We start from the raw sequence: 12,403 nt of genomic DNA, 5'->3' as shown, positions 1-12,403 counted from the left end.
ATTTGTCCCTCAATTCGCTCACATTGTGCTGCCAGTTCAAGTGTGCGAGCGAGCACTAACCCATGTCCTTCTTCCAGCAGTTTACGGCGAATATAGCTCGATGTGCATTTGCTAATGATAGCGTCTCTAATTTGATCGTCTGCACCTGCACCAAAACTACAGTCCTTAGCAGCACGTCTTAAACGTGTGGAAAATTGTTGTACAGTCTCACTTGGATTTTGTGTAATTTTGTGAAATGTCTGGCGGGCGAAAGTGGCGTTTACTTGTGGCACGAAGTATCCATTCAAAGCAGCAACAGCGTCATCATAGTCTGCTGCACCTCCAGTGTTGTCCAGCGTGCAGAAGATGTCCTGTGTGTCCGGTCCTGCATGATGCAAAAGAAGTGCTCTCCGCCGCTGTTTCACGAAGTCATCTGTGTCTTCTGTGATAATGAGACCTTTTCCATCAGCAAACAGTTCAAATGACATTAGCCATCTTGTCCACCGCGGTCCCAACGTCGCCGGGTCGGAGTAGCAATCAAACGCAGACAGGCTCGTCTTCTCCATGCTAATGCTATGCTAATGCTATGCTAACGCTAGCAGCAACTTCTGTTACACTTCAGATTAAACTGTGATATGCTGGCGTTATCTCACTTGGCTTGCAGGCTCTGTGCATCACTCGTCGCCATTGTTATGTCCTCAGTTTCACCTATATGCTTATTTAGGTGTCTTAATTTAATAATAATCAGGCAACACGTTTTAACTCAATGCCTCGGATCACTCCCGTTTATTAACAACCTCGAGAGTTCAACTCTCCCCCGCTCTCCTGACGTCACACACTGAACACAGGCTACGGTGGCTCGAACATGACAAAACAGTACATGACACATGTGAAGAAACAATTTTTCACTGCATGTTACTGGGACTGTTTTTGTTCCAGTTTTTGTCTTCAGCCACTTCTTATTTTCCTTCTCATTTCTTGCCTCACTCTCTGCCTCTCCTTTTCTTCTTTATCTCTTCAAGCTGTTTGGGTGTTTGTCGGTCTTTCATCTTTTTTGTCACATGCAATACATCATCAAAATAGATGTCAAAGGAACAAAACCATCTTGGTCCATCAATTTAGTGTTTGTGCTTATTTTCTGCTAGCATTTCCATTTAAGGCCTTTTTCAGATGATTCTGCCGGAGGTTTTAGATACCCACAAATCATAGTGTTCTGCAAATAGACAGTGCCCGTGCTTTTAACCGTGCTGTGGCTACACTTGCTGATTCAAGAAGAAGCTGTGGCACTGTTGGTCTGCTTTTTGTCCACTTCCTATCCCTCCTCTTCTTGATCAGTTTTAGTAAACTCTCTTATAACCCTCTCCATCTGTGCCAGCATTCCACTGTGACAGGAATGCCCAAATGTCTCTTATTGTGTGTATACTGTATATTATATACTATATTCATAGTGAATCTTAATATGTTTGTAAACAATACAATACAGTAATCCCAGCCATGCAAGAGTTGATGGGCGCATTAGGGAAACAATAGTTATGTAGTATTGCAAAACCAACCATCGATTCGTTTTCTGTAACACTTGTCCTCATTAGGGTTCCAGCTGACTTTGGGTGTTAAAAAAATAATAAAAAATGCATTAATATAGTTCCTTATCACAAGTGTCTCAAATGGCTTTACAAATTCAACAACATCCCCTGATCTAAATTCACAAGGAAAAACTCAAAAGACCCCCAGTTGGGAAAAACAAGAAACCTTGAAAAGGGACCACAGATGTGGGAACTCCCCTTCCTGGGTGATCGGCTATATTTAATGTGGACTGGGTATAATTATTGTATTGTTACATTTATATATATATTGTGGGAGTCCATTCCATTGGGAAGCCAACAGATAGTCGTAGGCAATATATCTCTCGGGCTCAGCCAGGTCAGCCCACTGTCAGACACTGGTGTAAAAAGGGTGTCTATCTTAAAGCTAGAGTATATAAATGAGTTTTAAGGCGGGACATGAATGCTCCTACCGAGGTAGCATCTCTAACGATGGCCGGTAGGGCAATCCAAAATACTGGAGTAATGTATTTATTTTTTTAACTTGGGACTTCCCACAGGACGGATTGTGTATGTTGGCGGGCCGAATCCGGCCCATGGGTCTTAGTTTGGGGACCCCTGCTCTGGAGCCTGAAGGCTTTTTTAGGGTTCTGGAGTTCACTGATACGCTGGCGTTTATGGAACGCAGATTTTGGGACGGAGCATACTGTACAATACAATCGGCAAGATAAGATGGTGCTGGACCGTTTAATATTTTGTATGTCCATCTATCCATTTTTTACAGCTTGTCCCTCTCAGGGTCGTAAGTAGTAAAACTTTAAAATTGCATCTTAAGTGCTTGTCTCTCTCAGCGTAGGTAAGAAAACTTTAATGCACCTTAAGTTCACCAGGATTTAGTTCAGGTGGGCCAGTATATACATAATATGATCCCATTTCCTTGTTCTGTTCAAAAATCTAGCAGATGCATTTTGTACTAACTGCAAATATTTAATCCTGGAAATGGGGAGAAAATAAAATAATAATTAAAAATAGTCAAGACGAGACGTAACAAACGCATGTACAATGATCTCCATGTCAGTTATGGACAAAATGGAACAACATTTCAGCGATATTACAGAGATGATGGAAGGCTGTTTTAATAACATTTTAAAAGTGCAGCTGAAACAAGAGCGCTGAGTAAAAAAATAATGCCCAGATTTTTTGCAGTTGTTGTTTTGCTGGGTTTTTACCAGGTTTACTTCACATGTTAGACTAATTGAAGACTCTAAATTATCTATTGGGGTAAATGTGAGTGTGAAAGATTGTTTGTCTATATGTGCCCTGCCATTGTCAAGAGATCAGTCCAGGGTTCAAATGGCCATAAATCAGAGGTCAGCTTGGTTAGGCTCCAGCTACCACATGACCCTAATGAGGACATGCCGTATAGAAATGGATATATGGATGTCTGTTATCAATTTATAGACCCTTTCTAGAACAGGTCATGCATATACTTTGCACTGACTCTTTTTATTTGGACTTTTTGTTTTGATTCAGAGCTGCGCTAGACTAAGGCAAACATAATTCATAAAATTGAATTTGTCCTATTTTGTGCTATTAAGTTGTTCAGATTTTGTCACTGTTTGTTATGCTTTGTTCTTTATACTGTAAGTGGACTTATAATTTCTGGTATTTCCTACAGCAACATAATGTTCCTTTTTTTGCCAGAAAAGTTATAATCTTGGAAGATCCTGACCACAACATTCATATCAAGAACCTTTCTATGCTGCAGTCTGCAAATGAAGAGGAGGCTCTCAATCACTTGTTCTTGGGGGACACCAATCGAATGATTGCAGAAGTAAGAAGGGGATGTTCCCAAATATTGCATTGTATATCACAATAAGGGCCTGATTTACTAAAGGTTTGCGTGTACTCATACTTGATAGCACATGCAAATCTGGCCTACATGTACAAAGTGGATAATGTCTGTTAAGTGAGCAGAATGAGGCATTCAATCTATTTTGTTTCTCTGTCATTAATATGCTCAATATATACTGATCATCAAAACGGCCACAATACTGGGAGGAGAAGATGGCAACATATTATACAGCAGGAACAATGTGATTAATCAACATTTATCACCGTTTTACGAACACTATTTTATTTAGTGCTCTGAAAAATACATACAAACTGACACACACTTGGTGTTCACTCTGCAAAGACGGACACTTGACTGAGAATCATCCCCATACATGTGTGTGTGTTTATGTGTTAACATATTTGCATGGTCAAATAAAAAAATATCTATTCAGCAATATTATTTTATAATTGTATAGCTGCATGCTGGGTGACTTAAAGTACCAGTAGAATTGAGAAAGAAGTTAACTTTATATGCCTAATTGTATCCATTAAACAATATCCAAGTAAGTATGTGAAAATTCCCTGCTAAAGATCACAAAATGTCACAATTTGAGACGGCTATTTTAAATATTCCACTCTGAATAGCTTTGGCAATTTCCGTAGATTCGGGGTGGGATGATGTCACAATGAAAACGCTTCTGCACTCTCACCACATAAGCAGATCAATCATACTGGAAATACGCAAACATTCGAAAGAGATGTGCTTTTTATTTTTCACAATCCCTATGTAAGGCATTAACACGTTTTTCTTTTTTTATACACTGTAAGTCACAAATAAATAAAGCCCTCTAATATACCATCCAAAACCTGCCAACAACAGTTTATATTTCATGTTTAACACGTAGCAATACTGCTACATGAATGCTATAAGGTTTCACTAAAACTGGATCTGTTGAGCAAAAAGCTTTTAAAATGTGTAGTTCATACCTACATGTATTCAGGATAAAAATATAAGGTCCTCACAATACAAAGGTCCTGCAGTCCTGGGTTCAAATCCAGGCTCGGGGATCTTTCTGTGTGGAGTTTGCATGTTCTCCCCGTGAATGCGTGGGTTCCCTCCGGGTACTCCGGCTTCCTCCCACCTCCAAAGACATGCACCTGGGGATAGGTTGATTGGCAACACTAAATTGGCCCTAGTGTGTGAATGTGAGTGTGAGTGTTGTCTGTCTATCTGTGTTGGCCCTGCGATGAGGTGGCGACTTGTCCAGGGTGTACCCCGCCTTCCGCCCGATTGTAGCTGAGATAGGCGCCAGCGCCCCCCGCGACCCCGAAAGGGAATAAGCGGTAGAAAATGGATGGATGGATGGATTTTTTTTCAGAGTAATCGTTGGTGGCTCTCACAAAGACTGCATTATTAGCATTGTTGTTGGTGGGGAGGAGATCTGTGGTTTCCACTTCTATGGCACGGACCACGTGACTGGCTTGCTCATTAACTCTCAAAATGGCTCAGGAATCTCTGTGAATTGATACTCATATAATCATATCTATATACTGGAACATTTTAATAAGTCTAAACTAAGAGAAAGTCTACATAGTTTTTTCACTGTAATAAATCATATATGTATGTGTGGTCTGCGAGGAAGTGGCGACTTGTCCAGGGTGTACGAGGCCTTCCGCTGAGATAGGCACCAGCGCCCCCCGTGACCCCAAAGGGAATAAGTGGTAGAAAATTGATGGATGGATATACGTGTGGTAGTCTTTCTCCCGTGGGTCCCCAAACACCAACAGATCTTCACAGCAGCCTGTGGTCTGTTTTTTTCAAAGTCTTTATTTGCGAGCGCACACACACAAGGACCGTACTCCACGCTACAACTTTTCAGCCTTTGCGTCACGAAGCCCCTCACGACAGTCTCTGCTCCGTGTCTTTTCTGTCTTTTCTGTCTTTTCGGCTTTTTCTCTCCAGCAATGTCCAGTAAATGCGTCCGTTCAACAGCAACTCCAACTCCCCCCATGTGTGTCGGCCCGGCTGCTGCTGATAAGGTGATTGGATGATTATCCCAGCTTCACGGTGGCAGAGGGGTTAGTGCGTCTGCCTCACAATACGAAGTTCCTGCAGTCCTGGGTTCAAATCCAGGCTCGGGATCTTCCTGTGTGGAGTTTGCATGTTCTCCCCGTGAATGCGTGGGTTCCCTCCGGGTACTCCGGCTTCCTCCCACTTCCAAAGACATGCACCTGGGGATAGGTTGATTGGCAACACTAAATTGGCTCTAGTGTGTGAATGTGAGTGTGAATGTTGTCTGTCTATCTGTGTTGGCCCTGCGATGAGGTGGCGACTTGTCCAGGGTGTACCCTGCCTTCCGCCCGATTGTAGCTGAGATAGGCGCCAGCGCCCCCCGCGACCCCGAAAGGGAATAAGCGGTAGAAAATGGATGGATGGATGGATGGGTAATCAAATCACCATGATCATTCCCTGCTGGGTAATCCAATCACCTGCTAGCTGTGCTTCGAGGCCGGTCCATACACACCCCATTCCTGCAGGAGGCGCGCTGACCACGCCCCATCCACAATATGATAATACTGTAGCTTCAATATAGAGGCAACTTGTTTGTCCATTCTTCGCATACTTTAAAGGGCTGATTAAAACAAATTAATTTGATGCGTTTGGTGTCTGCTGGAGTTTTCTTAATGCTAATCCTTTTTTTATATTGACAATCCATATAATTAACATATTTCCTAAGTGAATAAAAAGCTCTTGAATTATGCATTTTTTCCATCTTGAGCACAGTAAGTGAAGCCTCTCTGCATGAGTGCACCTTCAGCGCTGAAGTTCCGAAGTACATTTTTCTCTTGCATGTTTGAAAACATGGCAAAAGCCACGAATAGAAGCATGACAAAAATTAATGTGCAGTAAATGATCGAGTTTATATATGGGTGCTGCCCCATATATATATATATATATATATATATATATATATATATATATATATATATATATATATATATATGTACACATAAAATCCTCAATTAAATAAGGCAGTTTGAACCACTTTTGAATTGTACAAACTGTTTATAAATCACACGAAACACTTCCACTCATAGTACACACTATTTTATGGATTGCATATGCTGTTTAGCGCGTGGCGTTAAGATCTTAGTAAATCAGGCTCTTACTATTATATAATGAATGTTCCCTTAGATCCACAAGTGTATATGTATATATATATATATATATATATATATATATATATATCCATCCATCCATCCATTTTCTACCGCTTATTCCCTTTCGGGGTCGCGGGGGGCGCTGGCGCCTATCTCAGCTACAATTAGGCGGAAGGCGGGGTACACCCTGGACAAGTCGCCACCTCATCGCAGGGCCAACACAGATAGACAGACAACATTCACACTCACATTCACACACTAGGGCCAATTTAGTGTTGCCAATCAACCTATCCCCAGGTGCATGTCTTTGGAAGTGGGAGGAAGCCGGAGTACCCGGCGGGAACCCACGCATTCACGGGGAGAACATGCAAACTCCACACAGAAAGATCCCGAGCCTGGATTTGAACCCAGGACTGCAGGAACTTCGTATTGTGAGGCAGACGCACTAACCCCTCTGCCACCGTGAAGCCTATATATATATATATATATATATATATATATACATATATATATATATATATATATATATATATACATACATACATACATATATATATATATATATATATATATATATATATATATATATATATATATATATATATATATAGAAACAAATACAGTATATATGTATACAAATACATAATATATATATACATTTTATATGTATACAAATACAGTATATATATACAAATATATATGTATATATACTGTATATGTATACAAATACAGTATATATAGACAAATACATATATATATATATATATATATATATATATATATACTGTATATGTATACAAATACAGTATATATATACAAATACATATATATATATATATATATATATATATATATATATATATACTGTATACACAGTATATATACAAACCCTGTTTCCATATGAGTTGGGGAAATTGTCTTGGTGAAAATATAAACGGAATACAATGATTTGCAAATCATTTTCAACCCATATTCAGTTGAATATGCTACACAGACAACATATTTGATGTTCAAACTGATAAACTTTTTTTTTGGGCAAATAATCATTAACTTTAGAATTTCATGCCAGCAACGCATGACAAAGAAGTTGGTAAAGGTGGCAATAAAATACTGATGAAGTTGATGCTCATCAAACACTTATTTGGAACATCCCACAGGTGTGCAGGCTAATTGGGAACATGTGGGTGAGAAGATTGGGGATAAAAACAGCTTCCCAAAAAATGCTCAGTCTTTCATAAGAAAGAATGGGGCGAGGTACACCCCTTTGTCCACAACTGCGTGAGCAAATAGTCAAACAGTTTAAGAACAACATTTCTCAAAGTGCAATTGCAAGAAATTTAGGAATTTCAACATCTACGGTCCATGATATCATCATTAGGTTCAGAGAGTCTGGAGAAATCACTCCACGTAAGCGGCATGGCCGGAAACCAACAGTGAATGATCGTGACCTTTGATCCCTCAGACGCCACTGTATCAAAATCTGACATCAATCTCTATAAAGGATATCACCACATAGGCTCAGGAACACTTCAGAAAACCACTGTCACTAAATACGGTTGGTTGCTACATCTGTAAGTGCAAGTTAAAGCTCTACTAGGCAAAGCCAAAGCCATTTATCAACAAAATCCAGAAACGCTGCCGGCTTCTCTGGGCCCGAGATGGACTGATGCAAAGTGGAAAAGTGTTCTGTGGTCTGACGAGTCCACATTTGAAATTGATTTTGGAAATATTCGACATCGTGTCATCCGGACCAAAGGGGAAGCGAACCATCCAGACTGTTATTGACACAAAGTTCAAAAGCCAGCACCTGTGATGGTAGAGGAGTGCATTAGTGCCCAAGGCATGGGTAACTTACACATCTGTGAAGGAACCATTAATGCTGAAAGGTACATACAGGTTTTGGAACAACATATGCTGCCATCTAAGCGCTGTCCTTTTCTTGGACGCCCCTGCTTATTTCAGCAAGACTATGCCAAGCCACATTCAGCACGTGTTACAACAGCGTGGCTTCGTAAAAAAAGAGTGCGGGTACTTTCCTGGCCCACCTGCAGTCCAGACCTGTCTCCCATCGAAAATGTGTGGCGCATTATGAAGCGTAAAATACGACAGCGGAGACCCCGGACTGTTGAAGGACTGAAGCTCTACATACAACAAGAATGGGAAAGAATTCCCCTTTCAAGGCTTCAACAATTAGTTTCCTCAGTTCCATCACGTTCATTGAGTGTTGTTAAAAGAAAAGGTGATGTAACACAGTGGTGAACACGCTCTTTCCCAACTACTTTGGCACGTGTTGCAGCAATGAAATTCTAAGTTAATTATTATTTGCAAAAAAAAAAGTTTGAGTTTGAACATCAAATATCTTGTCTTTGTAGGGCATTCATTTGAATATGGGTTGTATTCTGTTTTTTTGACAATTTCCCAACTCATATGGAAACGGGGTTTGTATGTATGTATGTATGTATGTATATATATATATATATATATATATATATATATATATATATATATATATATATATATATATATATATATATATATAGTGTGTGTATATATAGTGTGTGTGTATATATGTATTTGTAGTACAACTGGAAATGTGGCTGGTTTTATAAAAGCGTTGCACATGTATAACAATAACACATTTGTATTTTATTTGGCTTGAGGACATAATGTTGGTGTCCTTTTCTGGATGAACTGAAAAAATGTCAGTTGAAAGAAACTATTTTTGTACAAAAGTGCATTGATTAAGCAGCTCAGGGTTTTTTGGGGGGGGGGGTCCCGGTCCCCAAGTAGCCACCCACACACACAATCTTGTGAACTCACCATTGCAGAGACCTCTTGACAAGAAACTTTCACTTAAGCCTAAAGCGAACAAACGACCTTTCACAACTGCTAAATTTATAACAGAAATCTTTACTTTTGATATAATTCCGACATGTTTGCACAAAAGTTTCTTTTTTTTTTATCCCAGCCAAAACAGATTAAATATCTATTCACTCACACTGGCCACATGAACAGAACATGAGCTCATTCAATTTGAGACTAGACTTCCATTATAGAATTTTTTTGGGGACTACAATGCACCTTCTCTACTTCTTACTTTTTTGGACTTCATCAGGAAATTTTTTTTTCATTTGTTTCTTCCCCCTTTGTATCCTTTTTTTATGTTAAGATGTGGAGCACAAAGTTCATATCCTCTGTCTGCATCCTATCAGCCTGCCTGTCCTTACTTCACCTTATGGGGACTGTGGTGAATTTGAGTTAATCTCAATGTTTACCTATTCAAGAGTTTGTAGCGACTGATGTCATGTAATACTGTATTTGGGTATAGCATGTGATTTAAAATTAACATTTGATCCTGAGAACAGAAGTATTTTTTTGACTGCTTTTACAAAAGCATTGGTCTGAACTGTTTAACTTTCCACCAGCTAATGTGCAAAAGCAATGCTGTTTATTACCAGCAGCACACTTTATGCACAATGAAATGTTGATGTAGTGTAGTAGCATTACTCTTTTGTGCTATTTCTCTTCATTTGGATTTTGAAGCAGCAGCTTTAGCCGAAATGGGGGAAGCTGTGGACAGCTCCAAACACCAGTCAATTTAGACTTAAAACATGCTGCTAGAAAGCTGAAGATAAATGTCCCCATCTGGCATGATAAGGACTCATTTACAGTATACATTCGAATGAACATTAAAGATTTGGAATGACTGTGAGCCAGAGTCATGACCTGGATCAAATTCATAACCCTGGGAAACACATGATATGGTGCCTGAAAATGTTGACTTTTCTAAAATAATAATTTTGGGCACTGATTGGTTGCCAATTAATCACAATTATTACCATCCTTTTTTTTTTCAACCAAGCCTAGGTAATGATATATGACATACTCATAGTGTTATCCATATTCAGTAACTGGCAACCAGACCAGTGTACCCCGCTTTTTCCCAGAAAAAACTGGGAAGAGCCCTTGCTCACCTGGGTCCTTGAACACGATAAACAGTATAAAATGAATACATGTTATGAATATAAACAATCTGTTTTGATGACTACCGACTTTGGCGTTGCTCCAGTTGTGCAAGGAATGATGCCCACAAAGTCAATGGAGGACTTTGTGCAGAATATTCTCTTGCAATCTGACAGATTAGGAGAATTTTTGCCTTAGTGTGTAAATATTGCCAAATTCAAATGTCTTGTCTCGTTCTACCAAACATGACCTAATGCGATGCAACCTGCTATTTTATTTAATATGCTGGTATAGGCTCCAGCACCCACCGCGACCCTGAAAGGGACAAGCAGTAGAACATGGATGGATAAATGTTTTATATGGTTTAATGTCTCATAATGTGATGCAATTTGCAATCCCTGTGGATTTGTGAGCCCCTATTATCATCTATTGTTTGTTCAATAACTTGAATCAAAAAACTGAAGAATAATAAAATGGTAAATGGGTTATACTTGTATAGCGCTTTTCTACCTTCAAGGTACTCAAAGCGCTTTGACAGTATTTCCACATTCACCCATTCACCCATTCACACACACATTCGCACACTGATGGGGGGAACTGCCATGCAAGGCGCTAACCACGACCCATCAGAAGCAAGGGTGAAGTGTCTTGCTCAAGGACACAACGGACGTGACGAGGTTGGTAGAATGTGGGGATTAAACCAGGAACCCTCATGTTCCTGGCACGGCCACTCTACCAACCACGCCACGCCGTCCCCAACAAAACAAAATAAAAATAAAAACATGATTTGAGTGGCTCAAAATTGTGGGGAAGTCATGGCACATGTATTCTATCACTAAGTCTTGGTCACCGGCCCATTTGAGAAGTGTTCATGTTTGCAATGTGGTATAAATATGTAGATCTCTTTTGAAGTATGCATTTTTTCAATCTTGAGCACAACAAATGCTGCCTCTCCCCATGAGCACACCTTCAGCGCTGAAGTTCCGTTGTAAATGTTTCTCGCATGTTTGAAAACATGGCAGGCATGTCAAATTTTTACAGCATGATCAACATATATAATGTGAGGACATCAAGACAGCACCTGTATTTAGATCATGAATAAATTATGATTAAAAAGTAAGTGCCTTATAAAGTCTCTGCTGCAGACACTATTGTTTTGTTCTATCTGGCTCACAGCCTAACTTCTGCTACACAAATGGCTATCTGAAAATCCACCACAGCTTTTGCAAAGCTGGAACCGTCTGCTCATTGTTTATAATGCAACCAATGTTTGAATCAGCAGAAGCAGGAAAAAATTATGATGAAAAGAAAGTCTCCATCAATCACAGATGGAAACTTTTTTTTTCCTTGGGTCAGTACTGTTTTTGATTCAAAAGGTGAAGATTTTTTTCTCTCACTGTCATTCTCTCATTTCCAGAATCCCATGAACCAGGCGTCTACACGTTCCCACTGTATTTTCACCGTGCACTTGTGTATGCGTGAGCCAGGCTCTGATACACTACGGCACTCCAAGCTTCACCTGGTGGACCTTGCTGGGTCAGATCGGGCCAGCAAAACAGGCCTAAATGGGCTGCTGCTCACTGAGGCCAAATTCATCAACCTTTCCCTTCATTACTTAGAGCAGGTGGTTTTACTAACAAATTTTAGTTTTTTGTCTTTGCTAAATAAATGATCAGATGTGTAGATTTTATCAATGTACCTCTAGAAATTGTTTTTTAAAATGATTTAATCATCTCATGAAAACTATAAACTCCCCTTTTTCACAATCAGTATGGTGATCTTATTCAAAATGAGCTATGAAAGTTATTGTAGCCAAGTGCAGACTATTTTTAAGAGTTTACTACTTTCAGTATATTTAATTTTATGTCAGACATTTGATTTTAATGAATGGACCTTGTCCAGCAATTAGTAGTAATGATGAC

General features: G+C 39.6%; 1 protein-coding gene across 5 annotated transcripts in view; it reads left to right on the top strand.

Annotated features, from left to right (window-relative positions):
* The window catches only part of kif6 (kinesin family member 6), a 116,859-nt gene that overhangs the window by 22,399 nt on the left and 82,057 nt on the right, over window positions 1–12,403 (top strand). For all 5 annotated transcript variants that reach the window (XR_009806191.1, XR_009806192.1, XM_061895678.1 and 2 more), the window contains exons 6-7: window positions 3,225–3,354; window positions 11,899–12,105. Coding sequence is in view for 3 of the 5 variants with exons in the window: in XM_061895678.1 (XP_061751662.1) it covers window positions 3,225–3,354; window positions 11,899–12,105 (337 nt within the window). In the remaining 2 variants the exon portion in view is untranslated. The remainder of the gene's footprint in view (window positions 1–3,224; window positions 3,355–11,898; window positions 12,106–12,403) is intronic.

This window comes from Nerophis ophidion, linkage group LG03, assembly GCF_033978795.1.
Source record: "Nerophis ophidion isolate RoL-2023_Sa linkage group LG03, RoL_Noph_v1.0, whole genome shotgun sequence".
NCBI lineage: Eukaryota > Metazoa > Chordata > Actinopteri > Syngnathiformes > Syngnathidae > Nerophis > Nerophis ophidion.
Note: the sequence above shows the minus strand (reverse complement) of the source record. Positions and strands in the feature narration are given on the sequence as shown.